Source organism: Anguilla rostrata, chromosome 1 (assembly GCF_018555375.3).
Source record: "Anguilla rostrata isolate EN2019 chromosome 1, ASM1855537v3, whole genome shotgun sequence".
Taxonomy (NCBI): Eukaryota; Metazoa; Chordata; class Actinopteri; order Anguilliformes; family Anguillidae; genus Anguilla; species Anguilla rostrata.
The window spans coordinates 75,364,253-75,382,329 of NC_057933.1; the positions used below are offsets into that span (position 1 = coordinate 75,364,253).

The 18,077-nt window shown below is 45.4% G+C and overlaps 1 protein-coding gene and 1 non-coding gene across 2 annotated transcripts; both read right to left on the reverse strand.

Moving 5' to 3' along the window:
* Window positions 1–3,008: 3,008 nt before the first annotated feature.
* LOC135235707 (uncharacterized) lies at window positions 3,009–11,655 on the reverse strand. The gene is made up of 8 exons (XM_064301496.1): window positions 11,587–11,655; window positions 10,818–10,924; window positions 10,306–10,326; window positions 7,789–8,097; window positions 6,829–7,119; window positions 6,317–6,460; window positions 4,839–4,881; window positions 3,009–4,489 (listed from the first exon to the last, which is right to left on the reverse strand). The coding sequence occupies exons 2-8, from the start codon at window positions 10,894–10,896 to the stop codon at window positions 4,369–4,371; spliced, it is 1,008 nt and encodes a 335-aa protein (XP_064157566.1). The 5' UTR covers window positions 10,897–10,924; window positions 11,587–11,655; the 3' UTR covers window positions 3,009–4,368.
* A 5,448-nt stretch (window positions 11,656–17,103) lies between these two features.
* trnad-guc (transfer RNA aspartic acid (anticodon GUC)) lies at window positions 17,104–17,175 on the reverse strand. The gene has a single exon. It is a non-coding gene; the product is annotated as a tRNA-Asp (tRNA).
* Window positions 17,176–18,077: the final 902 nt, after the last annotated feature.

Below are 18,077 nucleotides of genomic sequence, written 5' to 3' on the forward strand. Positions count from 1 at the left end.
TGGCCTGGCCAGATTCTCACACAAAAACTGCCTCCCTGTTCATGAACAGCTGATTGTTCCTTTGCACCTGATTGGCTACAGAATCCTTCGCATGCCCCACCCAGTTCGTAAAAGAGTACTGAGCCCTCAAGTTGACTTGCCTGATTAAATAAAGGGTACATTTTTAAAAAGTGCCTTCAATATGAGAAACCATTTCTCCCTGTTTTGGACTGAATTTCAATCTAAGAATTGTTTACATGATCGGTGGGTGAATGTAAGTTTCTGTGAGGAATTAAGGATTATTTCACTGCAGGGTAATTAAAAAGGATCAAAAACACTGTTCACACTGTGTGCGAATGTTTGTTATTGCGCATTTGCTATTGAACAAAAGCATTTCTAACAATTTTAGAATCGAACCGCCCCCCCCCCAAGAACTTCCACTTCTCTGCGAGGACAGAGTGAGGAACTGTGGCGTTTACAGATAAAACCGAAACCCACCCAAGTCTGTCTGGTTTTCCTTTTTCTATTTCTTCTCATTGTCACAAGACGAAAAAAGGTCAAACGGCAAAAAAGGCAAACCAGCGACTGAAATGCGACTTCAAAAAACTGAAATGTTGAGCTGCATCTTTCAGTTACATAGCTTGCCTTCTATTCTCAGGAAATATTCACAGCACTTATTTCGGTCGGTATGTCCTTACTAATGTATATTTTAGGAGTAATCTTACCAGATTTAGCTTGATTGAGTTGTACATATTCTAACCAAATACAGTTTGATTTGTTTTTCATACACTGATCAAATTTAGCTTGATTTTGTTTAGGCCTCTAACAAAATCTTTTAATATTTAATCTAACCAATCACTGACTCAAAGATGACGGCTTAAAAGTATCTTGTAAGGCAAGATTGGCAAAAAAAAAAAAATCAAATAAGGGAATATTTTAAGGCACCCTGTGCTTTTTTATCATAAAGTAGCAATAGGATGAGGCTTCATGAAACAGAAGATGAGGATCTGCGAAACCGAAAATGGATGGAGTGTAGCACAGTGGGTAAGGAACTGGGCTTGTAACCGAAAGGTCGCAGGTTCGATTCCCGGGTAGGACACTGCCGTTGTACCCTTGAGCAAGGTGCTTAACCTGCGTTGCTCCAGTATATATCCAGCTGTATAAATGGATACAATGTAAAATGCTATGTAAAAAAAAAAAAAAAAAGAAAAAAAAAGTTGTGTAAGTCGCTCTGGATAAGAGCGTCTGCTAAATGCCTATAATGTAATGTAATGTAATGTAATGGATGGATCTAAAAAATGGCTGACATTGATAGCTTACGGACACAGGCCCAGTGCTTGAAATGATGCCACACATCCCCCATTGAGAAGTGGCCTCATAATCTCATCCGTTCGTTTCAACAGGAGCCGGGTTTTCGCGTCCGCAAGGCATGCTGGGATAGCTGGCGAGGGCGACTCGTTATTTATTGCTGTGCGGGGATTTCCAAAAATGTACGATTGATGTACATTTAACGAATGTTTTACACGGTGCTTTACACGCCCATAAGCGGCCAATTGTGGGAGACAAGAACGATGTCAGGTGGCCTCATTGGAGGACGTGTGGCTTCAGGGTACAGGTAAGGCATACAGGAGCCCTCACCGTCGATAACGATTAGATTCACTTTCCACACAAGCCCGTCGTTCTGCACGTAGACGTGCAGCCCGGAGTCGTCCTTCTGCAGGTTCGAGATGAGCAGGTTGAGTGAGTTGGACACTTTCGGCCTGTTTGAAAACTTGTCCATGGAGCCGCAGTTCCAAATAGCGCTTCTGTGGTAGTACCAGCAGGGGGAGTCGGTGGGAATGTAGGATGGATCTTGTTCCTGGGGGGCGCAGGGCAGGATCACCGCCCCCCCGTCCACCCCACCCCACCACCATCATGGGAACGACCTCTTCCGAAGCGCTTCCTGCGGGCACAGGAAGTGGTCATAACTGCATGGTATGGGTAACATGGACAGGAATGGGAGGGGAAACAGCACAAAGACCCATGAAGACTAAGCATTGTGCAAACCATCTGCTGATTGATACGTGAAACAAGACCATGAGCAGCTCACCTGATGCACCGCGGACGTAACATTTACTAAACAAGCCTGAAGACAATTTCTCAAATGCAACTTCTCAAACACAACAACACCTGTTCATTCCTGTCGCAAAGTCCCTATTGAAGTTCAGAAAAGCACAGTGATCGATGGCCTCACTCTCAGGCTGTTACGCCCACCCAGCCCCCCCCCCCCCCCCCAGATGTGAGGTCACACTTTTTCTGGCGACGGTGTCATAACCCCTCCCCACACCCTCAATGTGGGTGCAGCCCGCGGGCCCAGTTGTCCCATTGCATTCTGGGGGAGAAGTGTTGCGGCTCGGCCACCGTCGCACCACGGCAAAGAATAACCCGTGAGAATACAGCCCACACTTCGCTTCTGCTGCCGACAGAAGTCGGCGAAGAAAGAAAACGTTTGGCTTCGGGCTCATGAACATTTATAGCGGGAACAGGTTTCAGGGACCAGGTCGCAGGGTTACAGGTGTGACTTCAAAGTAAATCTGATGCAATGTTATTATTTATCAAGGTATGTATGTAGGCAGTCTGTACATGTACCCTGAACTAGAAACAAAAATGTAAAGTGAATATTATATAGTTATTAATAAATATTAATAGTGACCATATCATATTTTGTGTTGTGAATATAATAATAAAATATTTTGTAATGAGCTGCTGCTTATTCTGTTGTGGCACAAAGCCAAGCTAATCTAAGATAAAAAAGCTAAGCTAAACTAAGATAAATTATGCTAAGCTAAAATGAACAAGGCTAATCTAGGCTAGGCTAAATCAAGCTAAGCTCATTGCAAGCCATTTTTAACCCCTGAAGATCAGCTGTGGGAGCAGTTGTAGGTAATTAGCAGAACTGGGGAAATTCCCATTCATGTAGAAATATCAGAATTAGAAACTGTGGACAATAAAAACAAAGAGACAGCACGCGAACAGGAATATGCATTTCCTTGTGTTTTTCCCTTAAGTGGTTTATTACGTAATGCTGGCATTTTGACAGCATTCAGTGAGAAACCTAAATGTGGCAATGCAGGCAGGGTGTTTGAGACCTGGCAACCTCCACAACCTCTCCCAGGATTGCCAGATTGGACAACAAACATCTTTTGTGTGATCAGTGGCAGTTTTCAGCAGTAGTAGTAGGTGGTATCCCTGCTTCCATCACATTACATCATATTTATTTGGCAAATGCTTTTATCCAAAGCAACGTACAATAAGTGTATACCGAAGGTCATTGGAACAAGTACATAATGCAGGTCCGATAGATACAATACTCATTACATAAAAGTAATCCATAGTCAGGAACACATTAAGTCCAGTTCACACAGTACACATAGCCTAGGTCAGACAGTTATGGTAAGTCAAACTAGGAGGCATGTCGACAAGATATGACAGACCAACAAGATAAAGATACAAGTGGATAAGCACTGGATGAGATACAAATGAAAGTGGTAGAGGATCATGATAGAAGGATACAAGTGCTAAGAGTGATCCTAAATTGGGAGTGCCCTGCAGAGTGGTGATAGTTTGGCCAGGTATAGTCTGAAGAGATGAGTCTTCATACCACGGCAGAAGATGGGCAGTGACCAAGTGGTTCGTAGAGGAACAGGGAGTTCGTTCCACCACTGGGGAGCCAGGGTGGAGAAGCTCCGTGGTAGGGACGAGTGAGATCCGTTTACCCGGATGACAAGGGGTGCAAGTCAACCTGCTGCAGCAGAGCGGTGTGGTTGAGCCGGCGTGTAGGGCTGAAGTATGTCCTGTAGGTAGGCGGGGGCTGTCCTGTTGGCTGCAGTGTAGGCGAGGGTCAGGACTTTGAACCTGATCCTGGCGATGACCGGTAGCCAGGGGAGTGACCTCAGCAATGTATTGCAGGCTAATGTGATGCACGCTAACGTAATGCAGGATAATGTAATGTCGGCTAATGTAATGCTGGCTAACGTAATGAAGGCTAATGTAATGTCGGCTAATGTAATGCTGGCTAACGTAATGAAGGCTAATGTAATGCTGGCTAACGTAATGAAGGCTAATGTAATGTCGGCTAATGTAATGAAGGCTAGCGCAATGTCGGCTAATGTAACGCAGGCTAATGTATGTCGGTTAATGTAATGCAGGCTAATGCAATGCAAGCTAGCGTAATGCAGGCTAATGCAATTCAAGCTAACACAATGCAGGCTAATGTAATGTAGGCTAATGCCATGCAATCTACCGCAATGCAGGCTTATGCAATGCAAGCTAACATAATACAGGCTAATGCAATCAAGGCTAATATAATGCAGGCTAACTTAATGCAAGCTAACGCAATGTGGTTTTCCGTCAGGACAGGCAGTCGTAGGTGTTCTCCTCAGACATGTCGTAGTGGTTCAGGTCGGTGTAGGCCTCCCCTGCGGTCTTGCAGTTCATGTAAACCTCGCTCTCAGTCGGTCGGGAGCTGTCCCTGCATTCAGGACACAAGACCAAATCCGGTGACCCCCTCCTCCCCCACTCTCCCCTCCCCCCTCCCTCCCTGCAGTCCCCGTAGCTTTGTGGGAAAAAGTAGTAATAGCTCCTTTAATGAGTGATTCACAAGACATTAGTAACTGCTGTGTCTATGTTAAAAAAATGGTTATAATGTAAACTAAATGTATTGTACACTTAATTTGTCAGTAAATCATGTCTTGCATGGACATGTGGTAAACATACACACTAAAACATGGGAATGCACACACACACACACACACACACACACACGCCTCTCTCTCTTCCCCCCACCTGTCTGCACCCCCCCCCCCACCTTCAGCACTTACTTCAATTCCATTCCTGGTCCGGGCAATCCTGAACAATGAGAGACTGAAAAGAGAAAGAGCGACAACAACGCAGAAAAACAGAGCCAGAGAAAAAGAAAAAGAAAGAGGGAGAGAGAATGAGAGCAAGAAAGACACGGAGAGAGGGGGAGAGAGGAAAAAAAAAACAAAGCCAATCACGTCACAATTCACTCCTCATTTATCTCGACCTTTACCGCCGATCAGCATGTTATTCGTTACGTGCGATCCCCAGAGCTGTAGGGAAGGCTGCGATTAGGGCTCGTCGCTCCACGTAATGAACAGAAACCTGCTCTGATTCCGCTTGTCGAGAATGAAGACGTCAGGCGGCGGCAGCGTTATCCCAACGGGCGTTTATGCTACCGGCGTTCAGCAAAACACTCTGATCCCCGGCGACTCACGCAACTGTTTTCTCGCTTCTGTAGAGCATCCATTTCCACAGCTGGATGTACACATACTGAAACAATACGGGTTCAATGGTACCACTGATAACTTCTATTTTTTCAGTATATCCTACAGCCACACGTAGTACTACAAGGAGAGCCAGTGGCTCTTTTACACGCTACAGGCCACACACAGTACTACAGGAGAGCTGATGGCTATTTTATACCTTACAGGCCACACAAAAGGTATCACAAAAAAATGGAAAATGTTTTGGCCCAACTTTCAGTTCTTTTTCGCACTTTCCTGCCCGCATCAAGTGTTCAGCCAGGAAAGCCATTAATTTCAGTTGTGCGCAGAAGTCATTACATGCAGCTCAGAAAGACACATTTTAATTTTCAGTAAATACACCCCTATTTTCACAAAAACACGGCCAGTGCAGTTTCTGCCAAGTTTACTTGAAAACAGAGGAAATCGTTCATTTCAATGGGGACTATTTTCAGTAGTTCAGTGCCGTGGCAAACTACTTTCCACAATTAAAAAAAACAATCTCACTTTATGCAGTTGTTTCAGTAAAAAATACAAAGGGCAAGTTTCTTCGTAATGGGGAATTACGCTGACCAAGAGCAACGTGAGTCTCTCTGACTTGTTTTAATACTTATGGACAACAACGTGAGGGGTAGATCAGTGTTGGCTAGATGGACGATAATTGTTTGTAGGATAAATTCATTGAGAAGTGGACGGGAGCGTCATTGGTTTCGGTCTTTTCATAGGATGTGTCGACGATACTGTAAAAATGAAAATGACCAGTACTGCCCATTTGTGTCGCATACAGTCACACACTTATAACCGAGTATCCGTTCCTCAGCGTTGTCAGACAGGACAGAGCCAAAAGCTGCCAAACCGCAAACGCATAATTATTGATTATTTAATCGGAAGTTGTTAATGCCCCTGAATCCCTCCTGTGAGTGACCTGCAGGGGTGAATGGTACGAGTGATGGAGCTGACACTGGAGGACCTGAGGGGTGGAAGGTCAGGTGACTACTGATGGGGGGGGGGGGGGCGGGCCTGGGTCACCTCACCTCTGGGTGGGGGGTCGTGGGACAGCTTGTCGAGAGCCATGGGCTTGGTCCCTCTGTGCAAGAAGACCCAGACGCCCAGCAGGAGCAGGAGGAACAGGCAGAGGAGGCCCAGGGCCAGGGCAGCCATGCCAACTGGGAGACCCACTGCCGAGACATAATCAACATTCAAAGTGCTTCATCGTCATCATCATCATCATCATCGCCTGCATCTGCATTACCATCTTCACCTGCGTATGCTTCATCTTCACCCACATCATCATCATCATCACCCGCATCATCATAACCATCATCATTGTTAACATCATCATCATTACCTGCATCTTTATCATCATCATCATCATCATTATCATCATCATCATCATCACCTGCAACTTCATCATCCCCATCAACATCACCATCATCTTCACCATCATCATCACCATCACCATTTTCCCCATCAACATCGCCATCATCTTACCCATCATCATCATAATGGTCAGCATCATTTTGAACTTCATCTTTATTTCTTTTACCTGGTGAGGGGATGATGTTCACCTGGTGAGGCAGGCTGCTGTTTACTTGAGTGAGGTTCAGGGTGGAAGTGCGAGCCTGGCACTCATAGACCCCACTGTCCCCTATCCTTCTCAGAGTCAGCGTCTGCTCCGCCCCCACCTTCTGAGGCTCCGCCCCTCCCAGCTTGTTCCAGCTCCAGGTGATGAGGGAGGGGCCAGAGGTGGGCACGCACTTCAAGGTGACGAGGCCACTCCCCTCTAATACCACGGAGCCCTGGGAGCTGACCACCACCGAGGGTGAGAGAAGCCGCTCTGTGGAGACAGGAAGTGGTCATCGCCAAAGAAGAAAATTGCATCATAGAAAAAACCCATGCGCATGCACACGCACACATTACAGGCATTTAGCAGACGCTCTTATCCAGAGCGACTTACACAACTTTTTACATAGTATCAATTTATACAGCTGGATATATACTGAAGCAATGCAGGTTAAGTACCTTGCTCAAGGGTACAACGCTCAAGGGTACAACGGCAGTGTCCTTACCCGGGAATCAAACCTGCGACCTTTCGGTTACAAGCGCAGTTCCTTACCCACTGTGCCACACTCCGTCCTACACATACACACACGCATACGCGCACACACACAAAGCACTCACACACACGCCAACACTTCACTTATGCCTTTTACTCGTGTCACAAAAGGTATTTTAAACGTCGATACTAAAGTTTACATTTACTGAAACACAGACGGAGTGGCACAGTGGGTAGGAACTGGCTTGTAACGAAGTGGGTTCGATTCGGAAGGACACTGCGTTGTACCTGAGCAGGCACTTACAATTGCTTCAGTATATATCCACTGTATAATGGATACAATGAAATGCTATGTAAAAGTTGTGTAATCGCTCTGATAGAGCGTCTGCTAATGCTATTAATAATGTGGTTTGTTGAGACCCGTAGCGTAGGCATCTGTGATGTACATACCAAGCACAGTCAGTTCAGTGTGAAACTGTGCCACTGCTCCAGTTAAGAAAATAGCTGTGCAGCTGTACTGTCCAGAGTCCCCCATCGTGGCGATCCTTGGGGGAAGCCTCTGGTCGTATCCAATCTCTCTCACCACACCCGAGGACCGGTTCAGGTAGCTCCAGACATAATTATTCACAGGGAGAAGGGGTGGACAGGACATTTTGACCAGGTCCCCCTCCAGCATTACAGGAGCCCCACTTTCAAACTGCACGAAGGGAGGCAGGCTGGAAACAATGCGCCACATGTCGGGCACACCTGTCGTCACACCTGTGGGCCAGAATCACAATGCATAGCTCAGGAGAGACATAGCTCAGGAGGTAAGAGCGGTTGTCTGGCAGCCGGACGATTGCCGGTTCGATCCCCCGCCCTGGGCATGTCGAAGTGTCCCTGAGCAAGACACCTAACCCCTAACTGCTCTAGTGAATGAGAGGCATCAATTTTAAAGCCCTTTCAATAAAAGCGCTATATAAATGCAGTCCATTTACCATTTACAATGCGACATGAAGAGTGGCCTGTGCAGCAGCGATAAAGCACCTTAGTTTGTAACTAACAGGGTATAGGTTCACTGTGTGGCCTGTAGGGTGTAAAATAGTCACTGCTCTCCTGCAGTACTGTGTGTGGCCTGTAGTGTGTAAAATAGTCACTGGCTCTCCTTGTAGTACTGTGTGTGGCCTGTAGGGTGCGAAATAGTCACTGCTCTCCTGCAGTACTGTGTGTGGCCTGTAGTGTGTAAAATAGCCACTGGCTCGCATGTAGTACTGTGTGTGGCCTGTAGGGTGCGAAATAGTCAGTGCTCTCCTGTGCATCTCTGCATGGACTGCATGAGGAAGCAGCATCCAGAATTGTGTAACAACTTGCATGTGATATTTAGATAAAATATCAAAGAGAAAAACCTTGAGGCTGCTGAGGCATACTCTGTGCATACTCTCTATACAGGTGTGTACCTGGGGAGAGAATCCTGCAGGCACCACTGATCAGGACTGTAATAAACCCCGCCCCTTTCCTCCAATGGAAATGAATGGTTCAATAAGAACCTTTGTTTTTTTGCCCAATCGGTGACTTAAAAATCTTTCACTGACTTTAACAAGCTTACGTGGTGGACATAAATTCAGCCGCATTAAAAGCCCAGGCCTCAATACTGCTTTTTGGCGCCCTTATAATAGCTGAATTGCATAAAATACTTTTCGTTAAAAAAAAAGCACTCAATGGAAATAAAAATGAAAAAATACGAAAAAGGCCAATCGCTATAAAATGCTCTGTTACCACTCCAAAGAAGTTGTGAAATTTAATTGCACGTAAACGTGCCAGCTGGGCATGGCGAGACCACAAAACAGTGAGTCGTCTGGCATCGGATGCTTGTCTGTGTCCGCGAGCGAGTAAATCACCTGACATCACTTTACATCATATTCATTTGCCAGATGCTCTTGCTCATCGGAGAAAGACAATTCGAGAAAGATGCAAGTGTATTCAATTTTTCAATTCAATTCAATTTTATTTGCACAGCGCTTTTTTTTTTTTTTTTTACAAAGAACTGTCACAAAGACACTTCACAGAATAGCAAGGCAAGAGACAGAGAAAAAAGAGCAGACAGAGCGAACACCAGGCCCGAACAGGCCATCCAGCCCTTAATTATGCGGTTTTGTACGTCGCTTTGGATAAAAGCGTCTGCTAAATAAATCTAATGTAATGCAATGAACCCCCAAATAGCAAGCACATGAAGTTTAAAAAAATTAAATAAAAATAAAAGAACTCCCAATGGGGAGAAAAACTCTCGAACGGTGACGAGAAAAAACTCTCCAATGGGGAAAAATCTCGAGGAGAACCCGGCTACAGAGGGGGAGCCCGTCCTCTGATGGCCGGCCTGGTGTAAAGCAGCGGTAGAATGGAATGTAACAGATAAAATGGGCTAAGTAGAGATGCGTTCAAGTTCAGCGAACAGAGGCCAATGTTCGTGGCGAACATGTTTTCTTTGAACAGTTCAATTTGAACGGCTTTTTACGAACATTCCAAATTATTTGCATTAAACATGAACAGACATGGCGACGAGAGCGTTGTACTCACAGCCGCTTCTGTGATCATCGATGATAAAAAACAATAGCTAGCTAGCGAACAATAATAACGGATCACACTTAACGGCATCTTCAATTGAAATACCCATCTGGGAACATTTCCCTCAGTCCAGCGTCCATTTTTGTTGGCCGCAAACTACCTTTTCAGACCGTTCGTTTATGTTTGCAAACGCTCGCGACGAACACAAAGCTAACGGAAAAAAGTTTGAAATAGTTTGCAAACGTTTGCAAAAGTTCGCCTTGTTCGCTGAACTTCAACGCATCTCACAGCTGAGATGATATACTCATCAGATTACCGAGAGCAACACTCCCACACCTGTCTGACAACAAAAGCAGACGGTCATGTAAAGACACCAAACGACCCACGCACCAGTGCCAGCCGGCTATAATAACCATAAATACTTACTGACAGTGTCTATATCGAGTCCTAAAAAGAGAAACATAAAAACCAATTTAAAAAGTAAACATTTATGTAAAGCCGTAAAAAAAAAAAAAAAGTGTCATAACCTGAATTAGAACAAAGAGCGTGAGTGTTCGGGAATCAGGAGAAGGCTGATTGCCATGAGTGCATTTAACTGAGTGATTCTTTTTTAAAATGCTTTAAACACCTGCCTCGTTATTGAATATATATATACAATGTGGTGACATCTTTTTAGTGAAAGAATACATATGAGAGGCACTGTTCTGTGGAGTGATGAAGTCCCCGTATTGGAAAAAGATAGTTATGATATGAGATATTAACTTCAACGCTTTGCCTGGGCAAACTCTAGGCGATGTGACGGCATTGCATTGATGCAGCTCATGGTTTCTATGTGTGTGTGTGTGTGTGTGTGTGTGTGAGTAGTCTGTGGTCCTAGTGTGGTAGCTGGCTCTCTCTGTTTAACAGGCGACACAGGTGCAGATGCTCCACGGCCTTACTTCTAAAAAGTCTTGCAGATGTGATCATCATCTTTGTCATCATCATCATGGCCTTCATCATCATCATGGCCATCATCATGGCAGATCTCTGCACACCTGGATGACACCTGTAGATAAGCAGAAGAAAACAGACTGAGAACAGGCCATTCAGTCTTTAGTCAGTTACCTCTCTGTCTGTACCACAAACACACTGCAGAGAGAACAGACCATTCAGCCCATCGTCAGTTACCTACAGACCGGGTTTATGTCTGTACGACATGCTCTGACACACAGATCCACACTCTGACAACTCTTCACATGAAAAAAAATACTTTAAAAATAAAAATTCTGATATCACGGTTCACTTTGTTAATCCCTTTTAGGAGCCTAAATGCCCCAATCAGATTCCCCTTTAGTCTCTTTTTACTAAGCCTGAAGAGATTAAGCATCTGTAAAGTGTGTCCTCATGACTTTTACATTTCATACCACAAACCAAGTTTACCTGAACTGTAACTGCCCTACAACTGAATGGTACCTGTCCATTTACCTGAACTGTCCCTGTCCAGTACGTGAACTGTACCTGGACTGTACCTGTCTTGTACCTGTCCACCTACCTGAACAGTACCTGGACAGTACCTGAACTATACTTGAACTGCACCTGGACTGTACCTGGTCTATGCCTATTACGTACCAGGACTGTATCTGTCCTATACCTGAAGTGTACCTGTCCAGTACCTATCCTGTACCTGAACTCTGCCCATTCTGCACTTGGACTGTACCCATTCCGTACCTGGACTGCACCTGTCTTGGCTGATGCTCTCACCACACACGAACTACCCCCCAGGGGGGGGAACAGACCTCTTTATTGGGAGGAACTGTAAAAATGGGAAGGAATGACAAAAAAACAGGAACTCCCCTCTTCCCCCTGAGAGTTCGCACAGGGCTCCGTGTGTTTCGTAAGCACGGGGCAATTTTTCACAAAAACAGGGGCGTGGTGTTGCACAAAGAGGGACATGATCGGCCAGTTTTTTTAATCACGGTGCCGTGCCAGCAGAGGTGGGTAACCCGGCTTCAAAGAGTAAAAAGACTGACCATGAATTTGCTCCATCACCATGCACTAAACCAGCCGACTCTAATTAGCATAACTCTTCAGCATGATGGGAGAACTAATTATTGTGATCGGCTGGTTTAGTGCGTGGTGCTGGAGCAAATGCATGGTCAGTCCTTTTGCTCTTTGAAGCCGGGTTACCCACCTCTGCGTGCCAGGGACTGGGTGGGGCTTGCACGTGGGCGATGGTCGAGGCGAGCTCTTTCACCTTCACTGTGAAGCGCTTTGAGACCATGAGCAACAAAAAAAAAAAAGCGCTTCATAAATGCAATCCATCGCCACTACCGCGCCAAGCTGCCGCTGAATAAAAGTCAGCAGATAAAGTCAGAAACACACTTTAGAAAGCAGCAGGCTCCTCTTCTGTTACTATGTCACAGTGTGTGTGTGTGTGTGTGTGTGTGTGTGTGTGTGTATGTGGAGTCAGTATGTTCTCCTAAGGTGAGTCACAGCTATGTGTGTGTGTGTGTGTGCGTGTGTGCGTGCATGCGTGTGAGTCACAGGTAAGTGTGTGTGTGTGTGTATGTGTATGTGGAGTCAGTATGTTCTCCTAAGGTGAGTCACAGCTAAGTGTCTGTGTGTGTGTGTGTGTGTGTGTGTGTGCGTGCGTGTGGAGTCAGTATGTTCTCCTAAAGTGAGTCACAGGTAAGCTGACTGCTGTTTGAGTTGGAGCCATAATTATCATGCTACCTCAAAACTGCTGTGTTATCAAATTTAAGAAAGGAATAATGATTTAAGTTGATTACTTATTTAGTACGTTCACAGAAAAGCTGTGAGGAAAAAAATATATACCTACCTAAATATTCACCTGAATAGCACCCCCCTGAGGGCACACGGGTCCCTGCACTGGGGAACAGATACGCTCTCTGCAGTTGTTCGGTGATCATTAACAGCAGGAAGTGGGAGGTGGCACAGTTCTTGACCGCACCTCCCGTCCTTTCACGTTAGTTTGTGTACTTTTAAGCTACATAAAGTCAGGCCTGTTTTAAATTGCGAAAGAAGAGTTATGAATATGTGCGTGTGTGCAAGTGTGTGTGTGTGTGTATGTGTGTGTGAGGTGTGCATGAACATGTGTGTGTGTGTGTGTGTATGTGTGTGAGTGCGTGTGTGCGTGTGCGTGTGTGAGGTGTGTGTCTCTGTGTGTGAGGTGTGTGTGAACATGTGTGTGTGTGTGTCTGTGTGTGAGGTGTGTGTGTGTGTGTGTGCGTGCGTGAGTTCACGGTGGTCACTGTACATCTCCTGGCTCATTAATTTAATGGGATGATGGGGTGGGTCTTCACGCATGCCAGACCATGCCTGTTAAACATGTGGGAACCTCGGAACAATACCCAAGAAGAATACTCCGCCCCGCCACCCCCACCCCAAATCACAGCATCATGGTTGAGTTCAATTTTAAAATGAAGACTTCTCACTGTCAGTGACAGTAACCTTCAGTCAATCAATTGCTTTCTTTCTTCGCGAACATCCTTCCGGGCACCGCTGGTGGCATGCTGTGCACCTGATGTCCCAGGTATTTTTTAAAATTTTTGATGGCAACATCCCTAAATCAATGGTTCCCTGATCCCCCCACCCTGCCCCACAATCAAAATCAAAGAGAAACAAATAGCTTGTGAAGTACACATTTTGTAAAAGGTTGGCAATGTTTCTGCGTTTGTGACATTGGCAGGAAGATTGACACGTGAGTAGGAAGAAGAGCCGGTCGAAGAACGGGTCCAGGTGACATGTGCCAAAACCTGGGCACTTCCTCACCTGAACACGGGCAGGCACAGGTTAAGCTAGAAGGTGCTAGCAGTTCTGCTAGGTAGGATGGAGCCTTCCTCATTTATAAGGCTGTATGTCAGAGGTGTTAATCTGAAGCCCGTGGGAGCTGCAGTGTCTGCAGGTATTTGTAGTTCCTTTTCAGTCACCAGCCAACTAAGGCCTTTAGGACGAACTGTGTGGCTTCAATTGGCTTCAGCAAATACACAACCTAGCCTGTAGGTAATCAGAGCACTAGGTAAAATTTAGTTAGGTGCACATCATTGGATTGAATGCCATGTTTCTTGTCCTTATGTTATGTTATGTAACTCAAAAGAGTCACTGGTGATGAAACACACCAAAAAACCAGCCGGGACTACAGTCTTCAAAGTCTTGCACACCTGATGTGCTATGCCTGCTTGCGGTGTCACGATTTTAATATTTCAGGAGCCAGATAATGGGTGGGCCTACTATGTGCTGTCACTCATTAAATTATTTGAACCAATTAAACAATGTTGGATCCTTCCTGAAAAGTAAATGATTGGTTGAAACCAAACTGAGCGCATAATCCAATTACTGGCGTCAGGAAGCTTGAACAACCCATTTCTGCCCACGTTTAAAATTTTCTATATCTAACCTTTTTGATTCGACAAATCATTTTTTAAAGTAGGCTATGAGATCCACAGGGCCTGCAGAAACATGCAGTGTAAAACTATTGTTTTCTCTAAAAAAATAAAACAAAATGATATTGACTATGAATTTGCTATTTCAAATATAGCTAGTAACCAACACGCTTTTCTTCTTGTAAATAAAACGCGCGCCGCGGTCGGTTGGCAGTTTCAGTAAAGAAATGGCTGACATTTTTGGTGCGCGCACGGCTCCACCAGAAAGCCAACTTACTCCGTCTCCAACCAGCACTTGACTCAAGAAACCCCGCTATCCGGATCAAAAGTTGAATTGAAGTCGTGGGAAAATAAGGGCGAGCTTCGGCCTGGCTTTTCGGCGGCAGGGAGAGCGGGAGAGAGTGTCTACCGTTCTTCTGGACAGGTAAGGTAAGCTAAATTATTCTTGGGCCTAAGAAGAAGATTCTATGATGACATTGCTTTCTCTAGCCTAGCGGTTATCAATGATCTCATTAGTCAGACGTCTGAACATTTGCTATATTTAGCTAAATTGAACGTTACAGCTACATGGTATTTGTGTGTAAAGACAAGGCCATTTGCTGATGTAGTTCTTGCTGTGAAAACAACATAACATGTACCCTAACTCTTGAAATAGCGGTTGTGCAGAATATAGATATTAAATAATAAACGAGCTAGCTAGCCTTAAGCCTTTAAACTTAAAGCTATAGCTAGTTAGTTAGTAGCGGATGTTGAATTTTTCAAGCCATGTTTAGGCCGTGTTTAGGTAGCGACAGCTAACCTAGCTTTAGTGTTGTGCAGTTGTTAATACGAAGGTGGTTTGTGGATGTTGAATTATCCAACCCATTCCCAATAATATTGTTGTGTTGTGTTGTGGCTCGTATTCAGCTAAATTTTGACTTCAGACCTACATAGTATTTGAACTTGGCAACAACTCGCGGGGGTGTACTTTCGCTCGAGATCGGCTAGCGAAGCGGTGTTATGCTTTGGGTTGGAATTGCAGTTCAAGTGGGCTCCACTGCTGAAGGGTACAAATAGCGGAATATAACCTTCAGTTTTTGTTTTCAAATTTTTTTTGACTACACTACCGGCCGTGGGCTGGTAATTATCCAGCTTGCTCCAGCGTGTTTTACGGCGGTTGGCATCCTTTTTAGTTGCATTACCGCCTCCTTCTGGATCTAACCATGTACTGCTGTCTAGATCTCTTATATCCTGTTACTTATTCCAGTTGCCCTCAAAAAACTAAATATCACCTTCTTTACCTCCACCGTGTCCCCACACTCAAGCAGATCTGTAAGCATTGCCTCCACTCCTAGTCTCTGTAATCCTGTAAACATTACCCTGTGATCAAAACGTTTTCCCAGTTGTGTCTTAATGCTCTCAATTTCACGTTGTGTTTTCATGGTTGGCCACTAGGTGGAGCCCTCTCCTCAGATATAGTTGCCAAGTCTCTGCTCTGAGGACAAGAATGTCGGAGCGGGGCCTGGGGTTGTAGAGTCCACTACGCTCTACCTGTACCGACTTTGAAGGTCAATTTGACTTTGTTTGCACTTTGGTTACCGATGGGAAATGTTAACAAATTATTATTTATGAATTAGTAACTTCTCTCTCTGAATGTAGATACAAAAATATACCACAATTAATTAATGTGTTTTAAGATGCGGTCTGTGATTGTGCATGATGGTTTTCTGAGACAAACAGAAGTGAAAACGTGTAAGAATTTTAGCACACGCGGACAGATCCTTGGATGACAATGATGACAATGAATCTAGTCATCCGGCAGGGAGCTCTGGGAGAGTCGTCACTGCTTTTAATAGCTTCGTTGCTAATTATTTGCATTTAGTCTTTCATGCTTTATACCCCAGGAGAATCCCTGCAGGTATTTGGAAGATTTAAAAGAAGCAGCTATTTTAACCCATTTTTCAAAGCTAAATTCTTATTAAATAGGACTGTTTCTCTTAATCAAAAATGACTTCAGATTTTGCATCTAACCCTTGTCTATTATCAGTTTGTTTATTTATTAATCTATCCATCTATTATCTAACGTCATTATTCCTGGTCAGGGTTGGGGTGTTTATTTATTTGTTTGTTTGTTTGTTTGTTTGTTTTCTAGGTTAAGTTCAAATGGCCTCAGTTTCCCAGAGTTCCGTGCGGCTCTTCTGGTTGTAGTTTGTTTGTGGGCAGGTTCTGACAGATTTGTCCGTTCCCCCTGGCTGATCGGATTGGGTTGTTTTCCGTGGCGTGCGCTGGGGGCTCCCTCTCGCCCTCCTCTCTGCTGGCAGGATGCAGGCAGCGTGGCACCCCCGCCACCTTATCTGTCTTCCTGTCAGAGCGCGCCATCTCAGATTTAACAAACATCTCTCAAAGGGGGGGGGGGAAATTAATTCCAGCAGCTGCGGCAAACCAGAAGGAGAGCAAGCCGGAGCCGTCCTCTGAGGGATTGCCCAAAACGAGCGCCGCGTTTAACGCCACGGCAACAACAACATCAACAGCAAATTGTCAAAATCTGAAGGATCTGAGGGTTCAGTTTAGCAACAGTTATGTTTTCTATTTTTTTCCCAGTAGAAACCATTATCTTTAACAGGGAGCCAGACCCTGACAGCCTGTGACAGTTTCGCTGTCTATTCATCCGTCGAAGGAGACCGTCATGCAGTTGCTTAGCACACGTGAGTTTAAGCATAGCGGTACGGATTACGAAAGACGATGTTTGCACAACAGCACCCACCAGTAGTCTTCGCCTTACTGTTTAACACTACCACACTCGCGCTGGGGGTCGTGGTTGAGGTCACAATAGGTGTCGCTGCCGCTCGGGTGAAAAGAAAGCCTCCCCGTCGGGGAATCGAACCCCGGTCTCCCGCGTGACAGGCGGGGATACTCACCACTATACTAACGAGGAAGTGCTTGGTGCTTTTCCGTACAGGGAGCGTAAAAAAAATGCTCTTCCTGGACGGCCAGCCCGTACGAGCTTGTTTTTGTTCAGCCTTTTTTTGTCTTTTTTTTGTCCTTAAGTGCTGGTTCACAGCTATATCAAACCATAACAATCTGAAACATTTTCAGCAAGGAATCCGGTTTAGTCTGCTGCTTTCCATCAAGACTTTTTTCATTTTAAATGTCAGATTACATAAATTCTATTTTATAGTGAAACAATTAAGAGCAGTAGCTGCTGTAAAATCACAAATGAAGCTGAAATGTTTCTTTCTTTCTCTCTCTCTCTTTTTCTCGTTCTCTCTTTTCCTCTTTCTGTCTCTCTCTTCCCCCCCCCACTCTTTCGCTCGCTCTCTCTGTCTCGCTCTCTCTCTCTCTCTCTCTCTCTCTCTCTCTCTCTCTGTTTTTGTAGTCCCTCTGCCAGGGAAATTAACTGACTCTGTTCCAGTTGGTGAGTCCCAGGGCAGGGTTGGTGCAGGCTTGAGTTAAGCCCGAAGCCCCCCTGCCCCCCCCCCCCCCAATCCAGTGGCTGTGGGCTCTCATTAGGACACCAGGCCTGAGCAGGAGGGTTGGGGGCGGGGGTGGGGGGATGGGGGTGGTGGGATCCATTAGTTGCACTTCTGGTGCTGATGTGCACTGACCCACCCCCCACCCACCCCCACCCCCACCCCCCACAACATGGTTGGGAACAGATGTCGAGAAGAGCTGGTACTGCCTCTCTATCTTGCTCTCCCACTCCCTCTCCCTCTCTTTCTCTCTCTCTTTCTCTGTCTGTCTCTATCTCTCTCTAGCTCTCTCTCTCTCTGTCTGTCTCTATCTCTCTCTCTCTGTCTGTCTCTATCTCTCTCTGTCTGTCTCTATCTCTCTCTCTCT

Coding starts and splice junctions, on each gene's coding strand:
- LOC135235707 (XM_064301496.1), bottom strand. CDS start 10,896: ATGATGATGGCCATGATGATGATGAAGGCCATGATGATGATGACAAAG. Junction 10,327..10,817: donor ATCTGCAAGACTTTTTAGAA/GTAAGGCCGTGG, acceptor TTCTCTTTTTAG/GACTCGATATAGACACTGTC. Junction 8,098..10,305: donor ACTCGATATAGACACTGTCA/GTAAGTATTTAT, acceptor TCTGGCCCACAG/GTGTGACGACAGGTGTGCCC.